Raw genomic sequence first — 21,966 nt, 5'->3', positions numbered from 1 at the left:
TAACTGACTAGTCAAGTTCCCCAAAATATTTAAAATATGTAAAAGTATACTATAAGATCTTCAGTTTCTCTTTTTCTCCTGTTTTGATTTTAGAACTCCTTGCTAGTACAGAAATTAGAAGATAAAATTAGTTTATTAAATAGCGAGAAATGGTCTTTGATGGAACAAATCAGAAGACTTGAAAGGTTAGTACTTAATCATAATTTCTAAAAAAAACCCTTTTAAATGAAATTGGCAGATTATATAAAAACACATAATAATATTTCAGTTGTCAGACATAATTTTTCACATTAGAATACTTCTGAAAAAAAAGCCTTATAATTGCTTTATATATTTAATATGTGCCTTCCCCCTCACGCCACCCCCATCCCCCCAAAAAAAAATTAAACCAATATAGTGATCTTACAATAAATTATGTCCTGGAAGCAAGGAATAAGATATTTTTTACTTCCCTTGAGTCCTGTCAATATCAATAAAATAACTCCATCACATTAGTGTTGTACACATTTCTCATTCATTATTTCGTTTAATTCTTATAATAATCCTGTGAGTTAGAGAGAATTATTCCCATTTTGCAAATGAAGAACTGAAAATTAAGAGCTAATCCAGAGCTGAGTTTATTAGGTCGTTTTTATGCTTCTTTGGTAAAAATTTGCAGCTACATTTTTAGGTATATGAAGCATCAGTGTGTATGTTTCAGAAAAGATTAATCAGTTGCCAGACCATTTTCTATTAATATGTTACACTTCTAAGGCATTAAACCCGTTATGCTATTGCCAAAGTTTTTTTAAAAATACAGTTGTTGTCTGATAATTTCTTTTTCTTTCTGCAGTGAAATGGACTTTCTCAAAAGTGAACACTTTGCCATCCCAGTAGTTTGTGACTCTATTCAACCTTCTTTGGATCAGTCTCTTCACAAAGACTCTGAAGACAGTGGACAGAGTTCAGTTGTAAATAGTTCAGACGAGGGAAAAAACAAGAATATCCATCTTTCAAAATCAGATGAAGTTGATTCCACTGTTCCTAAAGAGAACATCCCAAACTCTTTACCCAGGAAAGAAAGAGAAGCAGTGCCATCTCCTTCTCCATCAAGTAAAAACACAGTCCATTTTGATAAGCCCAATAGGTTAGTACGCATCCTGTATTTTGGAAGGCTTCTTTCCAGTGTTTAGTGTGTTGTCAAACTGAAAGAGCTTCAGTTCTTATTTGAACTGCTTTTGCAGACCAGATGTATGAATTTTGTGTTGGCATTCACACATAGGAAAGTACATATCACACACACAAAAAATCACAAAGTAATTACTGAGTTAAATTACATTAAAAAGGCATGAACCATAAATGGCGTAGATTCTATCTTGGGTAAGTACTTAAACCCGTAAATGACATGTACATTACTAGATGCTGCAAACACTTTACCCCGTGCTTTTTACCTTTTCTCTATTCAGTTATTTTCAGACTCGTTTTGGTACTGTGTAACTTGTCTATGATAAAGAGAAGAACAGTCTTTGCTCTTAGTCCTTTTTCCTGTTCTGCTTCCATTACTAATAATGTTTTATTAATAGTCTCTTGATACATTTATTTACCTTTTACGGGGTTGCAGTGATTGAACTCAGATGACAAAAGCGTGGTCCCTGCCCTTCATGATCATGTTTTCTAGTGGAGGAGACAAAATATAATTAATATTTTTATTTTATTTTATAATGTAAAAAAGTAATTTTAAGAAAGGAATATTTACTGAGCTCTTTTCAATCTCTCAGGCACAGTTCTAAACGGTTTGTGTACTAACTTATTTAATCCTCACAATGTATGGTAATGCCTTCAGTCACAAACCTTACAGTGTGAGAAAGACTGACAATCAAATAATTAAAGTATGAAAAGTGGTAATATAAGAGAAGTTCAACTTGCTTTGGGAACACACGGTCATTGTGCCTAACCTAGTCATCAGCAAGACAGGTTTCAGGGAGAAGTGTTATCTAACCTGAGACCTGACAATTAGGTAGGAGTTAAGCAGGCAAAGAAATAAGAGGAAGAGTATTTCCAGTAAGGGAGAACAGCTTGTGCAAGCAAAGCGTGCATTTGGGAAACTAAGAATTTCGTCAAGTTTAAGCGAAGAATGCAAGTGTGAAGAATGATGGCAGATGAAGTTGGAGAATTACGCAAAGACTGAGCCATATAAGCTGTGTTAACTCATTTTAGAGTCGGGACATGATGCTATCTAAGTTTTGAAGAGTAATCTAGGGTAGAGGTATTTGGAGGGTTGCCAGACTGGAGGAAAGGAAGCTAAGGGTATCGATTGAATGAATCCAAGTTAAAAAACAATCGTGGTCTGTCCTGTATTGGAAAGAAGTGGATAGATTTGCAAGGTAGTTAGAAGGTAAAAGATCGATTGAATTGATTGAAAAGGGAAGTATAAAGGCAGATTTGAGGTTTCTGGCTACAGTAATTGGATGGATTCTGCCCCTCTCCCCCTGCCCCCCCCCCCCCCACTCCTTACTCCGCTGAAAGGTAATTGGAGGAAAATATAAATGAGCAAACAGCCCAAGCTTTGTCACACCATTCTAACTCTCTAATGATAGAAATTACTGAGTGCCACTTTATGGTGTGTATTAAATAACGTCTATTGTGTAACCTTTGATGTTACCCCTTTCTTTGTAGATTGAGCACATAAAGTACTAATCATCGTAATAATTTTATAAATACTACTACACAGAGACAAGTGTTGTTTTAGAAACAGACATAGGCTAATATTTTCAATTACAAAAAATACTTTCTTTAAAATATACTGTGAATGTTGAATGAGCCTCTCCTTCACTTGTCTTAAAATTTTACTTCTTTTATGTGGATTTGTAATATTAACGTTTATCGTTATCATTATATACATCTGCAAAACTGTAATTCCTCTCAGCAGAATATCAGATCAAGCTTTATGTCCACTTATAATCAACCTTATGTCCATGAGGTAAACACCTCTCTGGGACCATAGAGAACTGGGGAGGGAAAAGTCCTCATTTCAGATTTTGCAGATTCTTTCTATGTCATTGACCTGCGGTACCACTTCAGGTTTGATCCCCTTCATTCACACGCCTTTTATTCGCATAACATCAACCTCTTATAAGAACAGCTGTTACTGCTGATTTTTTCCAACTATACAATTCTGCAGTGAGGTGCTCTTGCAGTCACTGGTAGATGAGAAATCCAGTTAACATTTGTGTAGGATTAATGCAGGAATGGGAGTTATAAACTGGAACTTACTTTCTCCTTAAATGCCACTGGTAACTGTTTGGTCTTGTCCCCTTTTTATCCAATATTGTCTTATAGGAAATTGTCTCCTGCTTTCCACCAAGCACTGCTCTCTTTTTGTCGGATGTCAGCAGATAGTCGTTTAGGATCAGAGGTAAATTATACCAGATATTCTTGCAACTTTCTTAAAACCGTCAATTTTTCTTCTTAACTATCTCATCCAAAACCATCTGTGATAATACTCTATTTCAAATACAAATATATTATTTAAAATAATGGTCTAAGAAATAGTGTCTAAAATTTTTAACTTTTAGGGAATGTAGTTGGTTATTTCTATTCTTTGGATTAAACCTTTGTTTAGTATTAAAGTGACCCTTTGCAGTCTGTTTTTGTTAATGTCTACTAGCATGGTTATGTGCCTCTGATGTAATTGAGAAAAGCAATGTAAGTGTACATACATTTTGGTTATTTTTAGATTACTCCATTATTTTTATCTCATTAGGAGTAGTTGTCTTTGCTGAGTTTGACTCTCAGATTAGTTTTCCTCATGTGCTTTGTAATTGTCGTCACAGACTCATCTTGAAAGGGAGTTTTGTTTTTTTCCTCGTATCTTCATACTCCTCCCTTTCTAGCCATTTTGTGGTTGACTCCTGGGCTTCTGTCCCACAATGTCGTTGAGGATATGAAAGAGCTAGAGTATGGTTTGGATGTAATTCTGACAATCCTCATTGTACCGTGTTTCCCCGAAAATAAGACCTAGCCGGACCATCAGCACTAATATGTCTTTTGGAGCAAAAATTAATATAAGACCCGGTCTTAAATTATATTATGTTAGGTAAGACTGGGTCTTACAGTAAAATGAGACCGGGTCTTATATTAATTTTTGCTCCAAAAGACATATTAGTGCTGATGGTCCGGCTAGGTCTTATTTTCGGGGAAACACAGTAAGACCGGGTCAGCCTCCTTGGGCCTCCCCTGACATGCAGCTTCATTATACAAACTGTCTCGTTCACCAAAGATTGTAGCTTTGTGGACATCTTTTCAAGAACAAAATAAAAACTGCTGAAGCTACCCCAGTGCTGTGTTATCCCTACCTGTTCCCAGAACTGAGGCATAGTGGCCTCCCTGGCTTCGCCCCTGCTTCTCACTGATGTTTTCAGTCCATTCCAGGTCCCCAGAAATGTTTATCCTATCTGGGGACACAGCTGTTATTATTGTTGTCGTCGTCATCATTGTCATAAGTTGGAACTTTGGATGTGTGTTTAGAGCAGGGGTGGCAGGGTCTACAGCATGAACTTTAAGTACAGAAGTTCTCCACTGTCGTCATGTATGAATTCTTCGGTTTTCTAGGTGTCTCGGATTGCAGACAGTGAGAAAAGTGTCATGTTGATGCTGGGACGCTGCCTGCCACACATTGTCCCCAACGTCCTGTTGGCAAAGAGAGAGGTGAGAAGCAGAAAGTATTTCATCCCAGTATTCTCATCACGTTGTCCATTTTTTGTCATTTTGAAGTTTAGTCTTATGTTTTTCTTTTGTTAAAGTCTATTACTTGCAATCATATTCTTACTTTTGTGCATGCATCTCTGCTCCTAGAGAATGGTTTTGCACCTCTGTCAGGTGAGTTCAGTGAAACTGCATGGTCTTCATTTTACTCCAATTTTGCTTAAAAGCATCATTAGCTTGTGCAACACTAACTATTACTGTAGGTCCATTGATGTGCCATGAACACTATTCTGCGTTACCAGTTAACTAATTTATTTCATCTCTGCTCTTGGTATGATATGCTTGATATGTCTGCAGAAATAGACACTCTGTATTGAAAATTAACAGGGACTAAAAATGTAACTCTTTTCTTAAATGTGCTTGTAGTTACCTATTATACGTGTTAATTTTATTATATCTGGCAATAATCACTTGTCTGATAATGATAGGATAATTATAATATTGACTATAATAACTTTTGAAAATACCTCTTTTGATTTTTGTATAGCTAACCTGTTGACAGATGCTTTAAATGTCCAAAATACAGTAGCAAATGTATTTTAATACACATAGCCTATGTTATGAGCCATGAGTACTGTGGAAAGTTCTCTTCACAGTTATATTTAGCCAATAAAAGATTAATGAAAAGTTGTTTAAATGACAGTAGATGATTTATTTGCAAACAAATTTAATTATTTATTTGAATTATTCAGTTTATGAAATCAATTTCCAGTTCACAAAATTTCTTATAAAAAATGCATTAAGAATATTTTAAAATGTATCGTATGACTTTCTTCTGTTATCTTCTTAATATTTACCACTGATTTCAATCCTAATTCATGGGACCTACAGTATGATAGGTATAAAGTGCATTCGCAAAATCCATATAAAGCTTATCCTTAATTATCTGTTTAGCACAAGAAATTTGTACTGATCCTCAAGAAAACTTTTATGTCAAGTTTTAAAACCTTTTACTCCTATAGGCATTTTTAATTTTAAAAAGATAAAAATGACTGTTTTGTTACTGCTGCTTTCATTTTACCTATTTAAATACAGTTGTGAGATACTATTAACAAGCATGGAAAATTTTCTATGTCTTGAAGGATCAGTGTCCAATTTCAGATTGTTTTGCAGTTCTGCCTGGCAGAATGGTGTTTGAGCTTCTTTTCCTTTTTCAGCTACATAATCCATGCAACGCATTAATGTTTGCATCCCTCCTACTATGTTTCCTTCATGTAATCTTTAAAATATTACAGAAACCTAATTGTTATGAAATGCAGTGTAAGCTTTTTTATTTTAATTTTTCTCTTTTTTATCATAAAAAACTCTACCACCAAACCTGATTGTACTGCATGAAGTATTTATAAATTTGCATCATCAGTAATCAAATACATTATATATGTAAATATATATATAAACATATATACACATATATGCATATGTACACACGTATATTTTATTTGTGGTATGATGTTTACTTTTCGGGCTGATTTTAAGTTTTTTATATTTAAAAAATATATACTTATAATTTCATGAAGAGTTAATCGTTTATATTGTTTATTTAATTATTTGTACCTTATTCTGTTTTATCAGAAAGTTTACCATTTATAACATACGAAAGTTGTATTCCCTCAAAATTAAATTGGTAAATAAGAAGTATGTGTTGGTTTGCTTCGAAACCAATCCCAGGGCATAAAAGGACAAAAGTTTTATTTCATTTTATCCTTTGATATTGGGTTACTTTTATTTAATATTTTACCTTTGTTCCTTAAATCTGTATTTTTAAAAAGGTCTTGTGATTGAAAGATTAATATTTTGAGGTTTTTTTATTTCTCAAGTTTTATATATTCTCTTACCAGTATTACCATATTCTCTTACACACTTTCTATTGGTGTGTAAATGGAATCAAAATTTCCTTCAGTAAACTGATTGGTCATAGTGCTATCCTAGCTAATTAAATACATGAAACATTGGAAACAGTGTTAAAAGTTTTAATAAAAGAATACGTTCCATGGTTTAATTCTTTTTAAATACAAAAAGATAAACAAGAAAAACTTCCTCTGTCCCTAAGCCACCATCCCACAGGCAATATATTTTACCAGCTTCTAGTGTGTTCTTTCAAGTCCTTTGCCCATTTTTAATTTGGATTGTTTGTCTTTGTTTTTGAGTTCTAAGAGTTCTTACAATTCTGGGTATTAAACCCATATTGCATATGTGATATGTAAATATTTTCTCCCATTGTGTAGATTGTCTTTCCACATTCTTGATAATGTCCTTTGTTGGACAAATGTTTTTCATTTTTATGAAGTCTGTTTCTCTATTTTTTTATTTTGTTGCTTGTGTTTTTGGTGTTAAACCTAAGCATCTGTTGCCAAATCTGAGGTCAGGAATATTTACTTGATTTTATGTTTTCTTCTAGTAGTTTTATTGCTTATAGCCCTTATATTTGGGTCATTGATCCATTTTGAGTTATTTTTGGTATATGGAGAAAGGAAGGGATCCAACTTTATTCTTTTCATGTGGTTATCTAGTTGTCCTAGTACCCTTTGTGAAAGAGAAAATTGTTTCCCCATTGAAAGGTCATGGAACCTTTGTCAAAAATCAATTAGCTGTAGATGTTTGGATTTATTTCTGAACATTCAGTTCTGTTCCATTGGTCTTTATATTTATCCTTATGCCTGTACCACACTGTTTTGATTACTGTAGCTTTGTGTAAGTCTTGAAATTGGGAAGTATGTGTCCTCCTATCTTGGTTTGTTTTGTTTTGTTGTGTTTTTTTTTAGTATTGTTGAGCTGTTCAGTGCCTCTTGCAATTCCATATGAATGTGATGCTCAGCTTCATTTCTGCAATAAAGGTCACTGGAATTTTTATAGGGATTGTACTGAATCTGTAGATCACTTTGGGGAGTATTGCCATTCTAACAACATGAAGTCTTCCAGTACATGGACATGGGATTTTATTTCTCTGTTTATTTATGTCTTTAATTTCTTTTGGCAATGTTTTGTAGTTTCCAGTACACAAGTCTTTCACTTCCTTGTTTAAATTGATTCCTAGGTATTTTATTCTTTTGGATGCTATTATAAATGGAATTGTTTTCTTAATTTCCTTTTCAGGAAATTATATAGAATATATAATATATGGTATATAGAAACAAAGCTGATAAATTGTGTGTTGATCTTGTACTTTGCAACTTTACTGAATTTGTTTATTAGCTCTAGTGGATTCTGTGGGGGAAAAAAAAAATATATATATATATATATATCATGTTATCTGCAACTAGAGATAGTTTTTCTTCCTTTGCTATTTGGATAGCTTTTATTTCTTCCTCTTGCTTAATTGGTCTGGCTAGGACTTCTAGTACAATGTTGATTAGCCATTTTTTGAGAAAGCAGATATCCTTATCTTGTTCCTGCACTTGGGGGGAAACTTTCAGTCTTTCACCATTGAGTGTGATGCTGGCTGTAGATTTCTCATAAATACCCTTTAATTTTATTTTTTTATTTAAAAAACATTTTTTTATATTAGTTCCAAATTAGGAAGTTTTTTTCTATTCCTACTTTGCTGAGTGTTTTTATCATGAAAGGATGTTAAATTTTGTCAAATGTTTTTTCTGCATGATTGAAATGATGGTTTGTTTCCTTCTGTTTCTATTGATGTGGTATACTACAATGATTGATTTTTCATATGTTGAACCACCCTTGCATTCCTGGGATTAGTATTACTTGGTCATGGTGTATAATCGTTTTGATGTGTTCTTGGATTTGGCGGTATTTTATTGCTCATTTTTGCATCTAAATTCATAAGGGATATTGGCCTATAGTTTTCTTTGTGCTCTCTCTCTGTCTGGTTTTGATATCAGGCCAATGATAGTCTCGTAGAATATGTTAGAAATTTTTCATCATTTGTTTTTTGGAAGAGTTTGAGTGGGATCAGTATTTCTTCTTTAAATGTATTTTAGAATTCACCAGTGAAGCCATCTGATCCTGGAACTTTTTTCATTGGAATATTTTTTATTAATGATTCAACCTCTTTGCTTGTTATAGGTCTATTAATACTCTATTTCTTCTTGAGTCAGTTTTGGTAATTTATGTGATTTCAGGAATTAGTTAATTTCATCTTGATTATTTGCTGGTGAACCATTTGTCCTGTTCACTTATAATCTTTTTAATTTTTGTAAGATTGATACTAATGTCCCCACCTTTGTTTCTGATTCTAATTATTTAGATCTTTCTTTTTTCTTAGTCAGTCTTGCTGAAGCTTTGGCACTATTGTTGATCTTTCCAAAGAACTTTTGCTTTTGTTGATTTTCTCTATTGTTTTTCTTATCTACATTTCATTTATCTTTGCTCTAATATTTATTGTTTTCTTCTTTCTGCTGGCCTTGGGTTTAATTTGTTCTTTATCTAGTTCCTTAAGGTGTGAAGCAAGGTTGTTGAGTTGGGATCTTGCTTTTTTTAATGTAGGCATTTATCACTATAAATTTGTCTCTGAGTATTACTTTTGCTATATCTCATTAAGTTTGGTATGTTGTGTTTTTCATTTTCATTCATTTCAAAGTATTTTCTAATTTTCTCATTGATCTCTTTTTTGACCTATTGGTTATTTACAGAGTATGTTGTTTAATATCTACTTATTTATGAGTTTTCCAGTGTCCCTTCTGTTACTGATTTTTAATTTCATTCCATGTGGTTGGAGATGATACTTGGTATGATTTCAATCTTCCTAAAATTTATTGAGAATTGTCTGTGGCTTAACATATGGTCTATCCTTGGGAATGTTTCATGTGCACTTGAGAAGAATGTACTTTCTGCTGTTGTCAGGTGGAGTGTTGTGTGTATATGTCTATTAGGTCTAATTGTTTTATAGTGTTCAAGTCTACTACTTCTTCACTGATCTTTTCTCTAGTTGTTCTATCCATTATTGAAACTGGGGTACTGACGTCTCCTACTATTATTGTAGAACTGTATTATATTCTTTCAGATATTGTTTACCTGTATAAACAAACTCAAATATATGATCTTTTTTCCATGACTTACACAAATAGTACCATACTGTATGCACTGTTCTCCACTTTGCTTTTTTCCATGTAACATTGTGTTTTGTATATTTCTTTATCAGTATATAAAGAACTTTGTCTTTACTAATTACAAAAAGTTAAAATAGAAGATAATCAATATCAAAGATGATTTTATAAATATTTTGAAAACAATAAAGAATAAACCTAAGTAAACAATAAAAAAGAAAAAATGCGCTTCATGACCCATTCAATTGATTTTGTGACCCACTGTTTTAAAAGGAATGACATAAAAGTTAATTAAAACTGTCTAATAAATTAAACTTTTTATTTTTTATAAAAGTGAAAAAGCACAGTCAATATAGATATTAGTGTTATTGGTTTTTGTTTTTTAAAAGAAAACTAACAACCTCACTCGACTTTCAGGTCTCAATTATAGCATTTTCTAAATTCAGCAGACCATGTTTCAAATCTAAGATGCCATTGATTATAACATTTATATACCTTTAAGAAAGAAAAAGAATTTCGATAAAATTGTGACATGCTCTTAGTTATAAGATACCAATTTCTGACATGATGAAAAGTGAAAATAAAATTCCTCCTATGTTCTTTGAAGTATTGATGACCACTTTTTATTAGCTTATATTTTAAAAGACTTCCTTATTTATTCATTTTGAGAGAAAAAATTAACTAGTTTTCTCTATGTGACTTATATAGTAGTTCACTTTAATGGGTTGGTTGAGGAACTTGAATCTTTCAAACCAAATTACAGAATAAATATATTTGTCCTTTGATCTATGCATCTAGTAAATAGACTAAATAAGTTGATATTTTTACAATTTGCCTCTTCTATAAATGTATTTGAAGGGGAAATTCTGTAATTAAAAAAAGATTTCATAAAGGATTACTTCTAAAAGCAGTTTTATAATGCTAATTTAGAAAAGTAAAGGAGAAGGAAGCAAGAAACCTGTGCCGTGAATGGGGGTGGGACAAGTAGAAATGGCAAATGAGTCCAAGCTTTCCATTTGGGATGTTGAAGACATTACATATTTTTTAAAATGTAATACAAAGAGAGTCTTCCTCCTCTTATCAGTGTCATTGGCTCTTAGCAGCTACATGGAATCCTTTAAGGATTAAGGATTAATTAATTAAGGATTAGAATTAATTTAGGTCTCCTACCCAAATATTAAAAAGGTTGTTTATTTCCTCCTACAAAGTCAAGACTGATCCATCAAATGTCATATTCAGCCTCTGATGAAAACATTACTTAACAATATAGGAGATATATATACATATATATATATAGGAGAGATATATATATACATATACATATATATGTATATATATATCTCTCCTACATATATATATGTATATATATATATGTATATTCTGTTCTCCATTCCTAGTGAAAAATTATTTTTCCTAATTATTTATTTTCCTTTTCAATTAGTCACTAAAACCTACAGAGGTGCCCAAATAGAAAATGATAGCATAAATGTTTTAAATTTGTTTTTACTGCTCAGATATATTCTCAGCTCTTCTTATTTACATTTTTGTACCTTTAATTTAAGATTTATATCAGGTAATTATAATTTTTAAATAATATGTAAAGACTTTAGAAATAATGGAAAGGGACTTCATGCCTTTCAGCTTCATGTCTTTTTCAATCAACGCAAAAAGAAATCCTATCATCTGTTTCTAAGGGAGTGTCTTCAAAATGGGAAGCTACTTCTAAAGTGTAGACTGTTCTTCAGGGTATCATGCATTACTCCATAGTGATGAATTCCTTTTTTGAATCGTCTGGCACTCTTTGGTAGGTCGGGAGGTAGATGGAAAAAAGAAATGGGAGTAGGAAGCATTCTGCCCTTCTTAATAATGCTATACCATAGTGATTTTTTTTTTTAAATATCTGCAAAATATTGTTTTTATAACAGAGGATTTCTCTCCAAAAATATTTTATCACTTTTGGGCTTTTATTCTCATTAGATTTGAAAATCCATTCCAAAATGGAAAACAATATCTTTTGACTATATTTTAGAATTTTGTCTTATTATAATTAAAATGTGAAACTTTAATAAATTTTCAAATGTCTCTTTGAAAGAGAGAAATAAACTTTTGTGTATTACTCTTCTACAAAATATTGAGTTTACCTCTGCATATTGAATATGCCACAAACAAAATAGTTAAAATTTTCAATTTCAAATAAAACATTTCTAATGGTCTTTTCAGTTAGCTATCCAGTTATGTGCTAAGGTTACAAAATTATTAATTATATCTCAAAGACAGATTATATTGTACTTGTGGAAGTAGGAAGACTTGTCTTTATTTTCTGGTATCTTTTTAAGTTTTAAAATACAACTTTTGCAAGTTTTGTTTAAAAACACTTTCCAAATTAAAATGACTATATCAGGTTGTAGTAAGATGGAATGTTATCTAGTGTAAACAGTAGTAGACTCTTGGGAAGTATTGGATAAGAAAATAAGGTTAGATGAATCTTAAGTACCTTTATTACAATGTGATTTGCACCTTTTGCACAACCAACCATAAATACATGTTTCATTGTTTTCTCTTGAATATCAACAAAATTAAAATTTGCCCTTTTGTACACTGAGATTTATTTCACTTTAAATGTCCATTTAAGAATGCTCTGGCGGGGGGAAAGAATATTCTGCAATGCATTTTTACTTTGAATTTTGCACCTTCGTGTTTCTTTAGGAGTTGATCCCCCTCATACTATGTACAGCATGCCTACATCCTGAGCCTAAAGAGAGAGATCAGCTCCTCCACATACTTTTCAATTTGATCAAGAGGCCAGATGACGAGCAAAGGTGCGTATGACTACTTCTTTGGGAAATAAGTAAAATGTTGACTTACTAATTTGACATCAAAATTAGCATTTTAACCTAAATGCCTTCTTTCCAATACCTATTTTAGTAGACAGGAAACACTGGCCCTACTCACAATGGTCTGAAATGTTTTTACTCATGTTATTCCAGTGACTTATGCTGAATTCGTACAGTTTTGTATTAATTACCTTTGGACTTCTATTCAAATATTTCTTTGTCTTTGTCTTTCACATGTGACTTCTAAGAAGACCAAAATCTTCCCTCCCTTTTCCACAGCTAAACTAGATGCATCATGGTCTCTTCATAGTTATGCTTTACAAGAAATAAAATATTTAATATATGAATTTCTGAATCACTGGGCTGTCTGTAAACCAATTGCTGTGTGGCTAGAGGGATATACAGTGTTCTGTCTGGGTGAGTCCTGAGTCAGAAGCCCACACCCAGGATGCCTGAGTGGAGAAATGAGTTATGCCCGAGGGTGGTGAGGGGAAGAGACATACATCAGACTGACTTTCCAGAAAAGGGGGAATGATCTTTGATCAAACAACGATAGGTGTCTACTCAGAAAGCAAAACTGTTAAATACTACCTTAAGTAAAGCTGTACAAGTGTGAAGGTGAACAAAACATCCTGTTGGGTGGCTATGCAGACTAAGCACCAGATGGGTAAAATTTGGCAGTTGAAATGTTTGTCTGTGTTACGATTTTCTATCTTAATGGAAAAACGTTGCTTATACCTTTGCAAAACAATAGAATTGTACTTTATGCTTAGGTAATTTTATGGAATTTCAGTACTTGTTTTAATGACTGTTAAAATTTTTGCTTCCTCTGAAAATGTTGGAAAATCATAAGAGTGAAGTTACTAATTAAATACCCTGTATTACATTGTCATTTTTAGATTTGCAAGGAAAAGGCTTTTAGATCTATAATAGCTGGCTTTCATACTCTGCGCGTAAAGCTAACAGCTGCCACCTGGTGGCCAAAAGTACCTATTAGCCTTCCTTCAGGTCAAGATATGTCAGAAATTGAGCACCTTTGTCCACACTGAAATCTTTCACCTTACAGAAACACAGTTATTTATTTAAATTATCTGATTAATTGACGAACTATATAGAATATGAATAAGAAATTAACAAGGCAGAATTTTTAAGTTAGCATAATGTATTTGACATGTAATCAGTTATCATTTTTCCTTACTTAATGATCTCGGACTTCTTTGATCATATCCTAAGTAAAACTGGATTTTATTCTCAGTAATAGTGCTTTTTACCAGTTCTTTCCTAACAACCATAAGTGACACCATATTTCTAGCTTTGTCACATACTAGGCAAGCAATCCCTGTCCTGTGATTCTCCGTAAGTAGGAACAACATTTATTTTTGCCATCTGGAGCCTGTTTCTAATACTGTTAATAATCTGCAGGCAATCTGACCTTTTCTATTTTCAACTGTATGTCAAAGTTCTCATTTTTTTTAGAATTGTGAATCTTACCTCTGGCTGACTAAGAAATTTGTTTTGAGGGGCCTAACATTTCAGTAAGTTTGTACATCTCTGGTATAGCGATGGTGAATCAGGATTCAAAGTCATTTCACATGAAGTTCCTATATAAGTATACACTTCTATCAACTGTTTGAAATGCTTTAATTTCACCAGTTTATTTACTGCAATTATCAAACATTTGTGGAACCTATGTATATGCCTTCTCATTATTTTAAAATACTGGTGGGGGGAGAACACAGTGATCAGATATTAGGTCATTTTCATCAGTGAGCAGGCAACTAAAGTGCTATATGTAAAGCTTGGGATTTCTTTCTCCATTTTCCTTTTATTCACTTTATTTGTCTTCCTAAAGTAGAAGGAAGTGAAAGGCAAAAGAAGAGTTGAGAAGCAAGCATGTCAGACAATGATATCACTGTGAAGGGGAATCAGATTATTACATGGTTGTGGTGAAAAGAAGCTGCAACATACAGTGAAGACGTATTGGCTCAGCATTTCCCTCACTGCTGTCCAGATGTTCTCTGTCTGTCATTCTCCTGAGAGAACAGTTAGAACCAATTTTGCAAAACTAGACAGAAATTTAAAGGTATTCTGCACTTCGAGTTAAACCGACATATTTTGAGAAACAGCAATGAGAAACGCCTGAGCTCAAAGTGCAGATTTTATCATTAATATGAATTAAGCATTCTATTTTGGTTTTCCTTGAAGTTGAATACTTTAAAACATCTATTGAAAACATACTTTTCACCCCATCAGGTTTTACTGTTTTAAAGTCTTAGACAATCAAAAATGAAAAAAAACTCACAATTCTTCATTTTAAAGTCATTTGAAATGGAACTTCATTCTGAAGAGTGAAAATCTTACTTAAAATTTTATACTCTTTTTCTGTTACAAGTGAAGTTATTGTATTAGTTATGTATGTATTGTTCTGTAAAAAATTACCCCAAAAGAAAGTGGTTTAAAATGACACTCATTTTTATATTATAATTTGTATGGCTCAGTGAATCCGGGTCTTCTGCTTCAGGGTCTCTTCCAAGGCTGTGATCAAGGTGTTGGCTAAAGCTGTAGGCATCGCAAGTCTCAGCTAGAGAAGGATTTGCTTCTGAGCTCACTCACATGATTGGTCGTTGGCAGGATTCACTTTCTCATGGGTTTTTGGACTAAGGGTCTCAGTTCCTAGCTGGCCTCCAACATGGCAGCTTACTTCATCAAAGCATCCCAGCTAAGAAGGCAATAGAGAGGTTCACAAGATGGGCGTCACAGACTTTTGTAACCTAATCTCAAGTGACATCCCATCACTTTGGCCATTATTCTGTCCATTAGGAGCAAATCATTAGGTCCAGTCTACATTCAAGGAGATGGGATTGCACAAGGGCTGGGATATCGGGAGATAGACATCATTGGGAGCCATGTTGGTCGCTGCCTACCAGTTGTCTTGGATGCAATACCAAAAATTCTCATTTAAGAAATGTCATTTTACTGACGCGATGCCATAGTTTTTAATTATAGAAATACTGAGGGAATAATCACTGATTGTTTTAGTAGCTAGAAACTGAGGGTTAGTAGAAGCTGAAGCATTGGACATATAACCTCAGAATGCATATGTTTTCATGAAAGTTAATTTAGGAGGTTATGAGTTTCAGATCATATAAATAGAGAATCCCTTCACAGCATGTCTCACAAATGGTGTTGCCACTGCTGGAGGAACTAGTCTTAAGGAACTCACTATCTTCTTGGAGTCTGGTCTTTTGTTGGAAAAGCCTAATTTGATTGTACAAAAGTACTGTACTTCCTGTGAATTATAGAGGTGACCCTTTTTAACCCTTTGTCCTAGTTGTGCTTTCTAATGCAAATATGAGTTTTTATTCATATTGTTTTCAGGCAAATGATACTGACCGGCTGCGTGGCATTTGCACGTCATGTTGGACCAACACGTGTAGAAGCTGAACTTTTACCACAGTGCTGGGAGCAGGTAAATCACTATTGAGTTTTCCCCAGCTATTATAGTCCAGTTTTCACAAATGTTCACATCTTCTTTCTCAAATGCCATTAGGAAAATGTGGGATACAAATTGTGCTGCTGTTTCTGTCCCCCTGCACAGTGATTTAATAGTGCTTATCCCAGAATGCTCTGGGATGCTTTGCTTTATTCATTCTTCTAACAAATGCTTAAGAAACACTAGTTCCAGTGGTACAGTGGGGAACAAAAGACAAAGACATCCTAATGGATAAGAGTAAACAAATAGATTACATGATATTATTTAGTGTTAAAACTGTGAAGAAAATAAAGCAAGATAAGGGTTAGGGAGTGATGGGGAATGCTATTTGAGAAAGGGCAGTCAGAGAAGGAATCTCTGAGGAAGTGATGTTTAGGCAAGGATCTGAATGAAGTGAGAGCTACTACAAATACAAAAGCCGTGAGATGAGAGTGTATCTGATGAGTTCAAGAGAGATCAAGAAGGTGTGTGTGTGTGTGTAGGTGGGTAGGGAGGTAGGGAGGTAATAGAAATAATTTGTATATCGACGTATACTTGCATATATAAATATATACAGAATATAAAGTATTAACCTTTGATCTAGGTGGATTTTTGTATATATAATTCAAGTCACTATTTAGTAACAAATATTTTTGGTTTTATATTGAATTATAATATTCCAGTCCTCTGTAGAACACAGAATCATTGATTTTTCTAGACTTGATGTCACATCATTAAGCAGCTTATATTTCCATCCTTAAAAAATGGATTTCTTACGTATAAAGACAAATTTCATGGCCTTATTTATAATAGCATAGTCACTTATTCTTTAAAAAAATTGGTGTCTGGAATATCACTAAACTATGTGGTCTTTTAGAATTCTATTCCCAGTTTCTTTGAGTATTTACTTTTTTTCTTTAAAATTTAGTGAAGTTATATCTACGTTTCGTATATAAAGTGAACATTATACACGTGTAGTCATAATTATCTCTGACAATCCTTTATGCCATCTATAGATTATAGTGCATACTAACTAAAGGTGAGACTTTAATCATTGGGCCAATATAGAAACAGCATATACAACTCTGAATTTACAGTTCTGTATAGTTATTCATATGTACACTTAATTTTTTATAGTTTTTTCCATTTTCTTTCCTTTTTAAGCTTTATTGAGGTGCAGTTCATATACCGCACAATTCACCCATCTTTTTAAAATGTATACATTCAGTGATTTTTAGTATATTCACAGAGTTGCACAACCATCGCCACAATCTTAGAACAATTTTATCACCCCAAATACAAACCCCAACCCCTTGAACTTGTTTCTCATAGTTCAATATTGTTTTGGCTGTTCTGGGTCCCTTGAATTTTCATATGAATTTTAGGATCAGCTCATCAATTTCTGCAAAGAAGCCAGCTGGAATTTTCATAAGGATTGCTTTAAATCTGTAGGTCGATTTGAAGAATATTGTTATCCTAACAATAGTAAGCTTTCCAATCCATTAATTTAGGATATCTTCCCATTTACATAGGTCTTTTCAATTTTTTTCAACAATGTTTTATAGTTTGCAGAATATAATTTCGCATTTTTTTAACTTATTCATAAGTATTTTATTCTTTTTGATACTGCTGTAAATAGAATCTTCCTAATTTTATTCTCTGTTTGTTGCTAGTCTATAGAAATACATTTGATTTTTGTATGCACATTTAATTTTGAGACTAAAGAAAAGCAAAATGAAAGTTTATGTATAGCACACTTTGACATTCAAACCATTCTAGTACTTTGAGGTTTCTATTTCTGAATTTAATTCAGAGATGTCAGTTATAAACATCTCTGCCGCCACCTCCTCTGTAACCTGAGTAAACATGGATATAGGGAATTTATTTAGCTGCCTACCTCCAGTTTGTTGCCCAATGGATTGCTATATAATTTCTTTTCTTAATTTTAGGCATCCAATACATTAATGAATTATGTCACCTTTTCATGTGGGAATATGAAAACAGATATATTTTTCCAGTCAAAGAAAATTTTATATTCTATGAAGAAGACATATGGGAACAAAACCCAGTATGTGTCTTTTTGTTGTTGTTTTTTTTGTTGTTGTTGTTATGCTTCAGTGTAGTCATCAAAATAGCAAAGCCCCATCATTCCACATATGCAAACACAAATGGATTGAAGTCTGCTTACTCTAAAATCACTAGTCAAGGGCTCTGGTTAAACCATTGATTAACTTACTTCCTAATGCCTCAGGTAAAAAAGAGGACTGAAGAGTCATTCCTGGCATATATTATAGACCAATATCTATAATAGCCGAAAGCTGGGTTTTGCAAATTTAAAAATATACTAATGTTGTTAGGGAAGGAGTAAGTTGCTCCTGACATCCTAAGGAAAGCTGTCTTAGCAAGCCCACAACCTCTACACACCTTGCCAAATTCTTATCTTCGTTTTATCCTTTTCTCTTTAACAGATAACCCCTGTGACCTCGTTTTTTAGGTTCTCCCCAACTCCCTTATTCCTGATCCAGGTATACACAGGGATTCCCAGAAGTGGAAAAGAAAGAAGCTTTATCACACTCTTAACAGGACTTGTGAAAAAAGTAATGCTCTGTTGGGGGAAGGGACGGTATGTTGTTTATGCTTGATTTCTGTTTTACTCCAGATTAATCACAAATACCCAGAGAGACGACTACTTGTGGCGGAATCCTGTGGAGCTCTGGCACCTTACCTTCCTGTAAGAATTAGCGTGTTTTTCTTAAACTCTGTTTTTTCCTTTTCAATAATACAGAAACCTTGAATCGAATGTCTTATAAATTTTAATCCAAATTCTCCTAGGGCATGCTCCTAATAAAGGAAAAAGATGAGTCAAAAAGAAAAGGCTCACCTTGATACAATAGGTACATTAACCATTGATTTTGCAAGAGTATAAGTACATTAAATGGTATCAGCAGTTCTCAGCGTGTGGTCTGAGTACACTGAGGGCTTCCTTGAGATCCTTTCAAAGAGGTCCATGAGGTGAGAATAATATTAAAACAGTTTTTGTCTCTTTCTGTTTCGACATTTACACCATTGGTGCAAAAGGTGTAATGGCAGCAGTGGCAGTGCAGTCGTTAAGCAGTGATGAGGGCAGTGACACCCAAATATACTGACTCTGTCATACTCATCACTGCCAGGCACGTGCAGAAGAAGCCAGTTTCTCTTAAACATAAGCTTGATGAATCAGTTAAATTGTTAATTCTCATTCTACTAAATTTTGACACTTGAGTATGCATCTTTTTAATATTCTCTGTGATAAGATGGAAAATACCAATATCAAGCCCCTTTGCTGCATACTGAGGTTTGATGGTTGTTTCATGAAAAGCACTCTGAATGGTTTGGGTTGTGAGCTGAACTAGCCACTTTTTTTCATGGGATACTGATTTTATTTGACAGAACACTGATTGACAAACAAACTGTCGTTATTCAGACTTGGATATTTGGCAGACATTTTCATGGGAATGAATGAAATGAGCCTGTCACTTCAAGGGAAACAAGTAGATGGCATTTACTGCCAAGAATAAAATTGGAACTTTTAAGTGAGAACAAGAATTTTGGAAAACTTGTATCTGCCTCCGTGACAGTGACCGTTTCTAAGTATGTAAACACTTTTCTGAGGAGATCAGTGGTGATATTAACAAATGTGATTTTTTTTTGAGATTATAATAAAATCTGTCAATATTGAAGAACATCTGCATAACTTCATGGTCCAATATTTCTCCAATGACCAGTGCGAATACTCAAAATCATGCATAGGTAAAAACTAGAAGCAAGGTTCAAGACAGACCAATGGAATTTAATATATCAGAGTTGAAAGAGCTTAGTAGCAACGAATTATATCATTGTTTCAGATTCCACACTGCAACTAACCTTTAAGAAACTACCATTTGTCCAGTTCGAGTGTAGAATCAAAATGTCTATTTATATCAGAAAAGGCTATTAAAATACTCTTCCATTTTTCAATTTCATGCCTATGTGAGGCTAGATTTTTTTTTAAATACTTCAGCCAAAAACAACACATCACAACAATTGAATACAAAGCAGATACGAAAATCTACATATCTTCTTTTAAGTCAGACATTAAAGAGATTTGCAGCAAAATGTAAAACGACACCATTCTTCTCACTAATTTTTTTGTTTTATAAAGTTATTTTCATTAAAATGTTATTCTTGTTAACCTAATGAGCTTATTGTTATTTTTAAATGAATTGATATATATTTATAAATTTCTCGGTTTTAATTTCTAATATGATAAATAAATGTCAATAGATATTACCCACCCAAACAAAAGCTGTTTGATGTGCTCATTAACATATTTTTTTAATTTTTTTTTAAATTTATTGGGGTGACAATTGTTAGTAAAATTACATAGATTTCAGGTGTACAATTCTGTATTACATCATCTATAAATCCCATTGTGTGTTCACCACCCGGAGTCAGTTCTTCTTCTGTCACCATATATTTGATCCCCCTTACCCTCATCTCCCACCCCCCACGCCCCTTACCCTCTGGTAACCACTAAACTATTGTCTGTGTCTATGAGTTTCTGTTTCTCATTTGTTTGTCTTGTTCTTTTGTTGTTTTTGGTTTATATACCACATATCAGTGAAATCACATGGTTCTCTGTTTTTTCTGAGCGAAATAAGTCAGACAGAAAAAGCTCATTAATTTTTAAATGACTGAAGGTATCCTGCCACCAAAAAATAAGAACCATTGGACTATTGTTCCCTTTTAAGTATCTTCCCATTGGTCTAGGGCTTAGAAGGGATAGAGGGATGTGGTGACATCACAGTTATTTTAATTTAAACAACCGTAGTTTAAAGCAAAACTTGACAAACTACAGGCTGGAGGCCAAATCTAGTCCACAGCCTGTTTTTGTAAATAGTTTTACCGGAGCACAACCACACCCATTTGTTGATGGATTGTCTGTCTGCTTTCCAACTACACCAGCAGATGTGAGTAGATGCAACAGACCTGATGGCCCCCAAAGCCAAAGGACCAGCTGGCCCTTTACAGAAAGTGCGCTGACCCCTACCTTAAAGGGTCATTTTTGTAAGATTATTCTTTAAAAAAGTACAAAAAATGGAATTGTACAACAATGCATGAGCTATTTATGTTGAGTTTACTGTTAACCTCATATTCTTCAGTGAAAAGTGAGAAACCAATCGTCAGACAATTGCCCTTTTAAAAAGTAATATTTATTATGGCTTTTTTATTCAGAAAAATATAAAGAAAAAATGAATAGTCCATAGTTTCACTCCCAGTAACAATTTTTTTTTGTTAAAAATATATTTTTATATAGTACAGAAAAGAATAAAATGAAAATCAAAGACTTGCTTCCTTGGCCCCTAGTCATCCTCTCCAAAGGTATCTATCTACTGTTAATAGTTTTTAATTCTTACAGAAAATAAAATTTTGTGCTTATACCCACTTGCATTTTTAAAATGTTCTTACCCAGAATTAGTCATAGGATATGTAATGTTCTGTATCCCTGACAGTAAACACTATTGCCAGGTTCTTGTGTGGGTGCATTTTTAAAATTTCTCTGCATCTTGCTTCTTTCAGCATTTGCGTTTTTTACTTTGACAGTGTTAAATTGCCCCCAACGAGATAACACGAACTTGTAATCCTGTCAGCCTTGGAGTTCTTATTTTTCCCATACCTTCCCTGGGAACTGGGCACGATGAAAAATGTTTTAATGTTTTTCCATCTTATAGGAAAAAAACTGGTGTGTTGTTGTGATAAATCATATGGATCGATACATATAAGAAGTGAGTCTGAGCATCCTATTATCTATTGTCCCAACACAGAGATGAACATCACGTGCTCGCAAAGGATAGTGAGCTATTCCGCATTGCGGCTGGCACCAGAATGCTAGGCA

At 33.5% G+C, this 21,966-nt stretch overlaps 1 protein-coding gene across 9 annotated transcripts in view; it reads left to right on the top strand.

Moving 5' to 3' along the window:
* Positions 1–21,966, top strand: part of RELCH (RAB11 binding and LisH domain, coiled-coil and HEAT repeat containing) — an 88,968-nt gene that overhangs the window by 31,238 nt on the left and 35,764 nt on the right. For 5 of the 9 annotated variants that reach the window (XM_019729319.2, XM_019729313.2, XM_019729312.2 and 2 more), the window contains 8 exons: positions 94–185; positions 833–1,126; positions 3,319–3,394; positions 4,591–4,686; positions 4,834–4,857; positions 12,453–12,565; positions 15,959–16,049; positions 18,712–18,783. In XM_019729319.2, the coding sequence (XP_019584878.2) occupies positions 94–185; positions 833–1,126; positions 3,319–3,394; positions 4,591–4,686; positions 4,834–4,857; positions 12,453–12,565; positions 15,959–16,049; positions 18,712–18,783 (858 nt within the window). The remainder of the gene's footprint in view (positions 1–93; positions 186–832; positions 1,127–3,318; positions 3,395–4,590; positions 4,687–4,833; positions 4,858–12,452; positions 12,566–15,958; positions 16,050–18,711; positions 18,784–21,966) is intronic. The other 4 variants (XM_019729320.2, XM_019729317.2, XM_019729318.2 and 1 more) reach the window with 1 other exon arrangement.

Source organism: Rhinolophus sinicus, linkage group LG09 (genome assembly GCF_036562045.2).
Source record: "Rhinolophus sinicus isolate RSC01 linkage group LG09, ASM3656204v1, whole genome shotgun sequence".
NCBI classification, from domain to species: domain Eukaryota; kingdom Metazoa; phylum Chordata; class Mammalia; order Chiroptera; family Rhinolophidae; genus Rhinolophus; species Rhinolophus sinicus.
The sequence above is the reverse complement of the archived record's forward strand: the minus strand, read 5'-3'. Positions and strand labels throughout refer to the sequence as shown.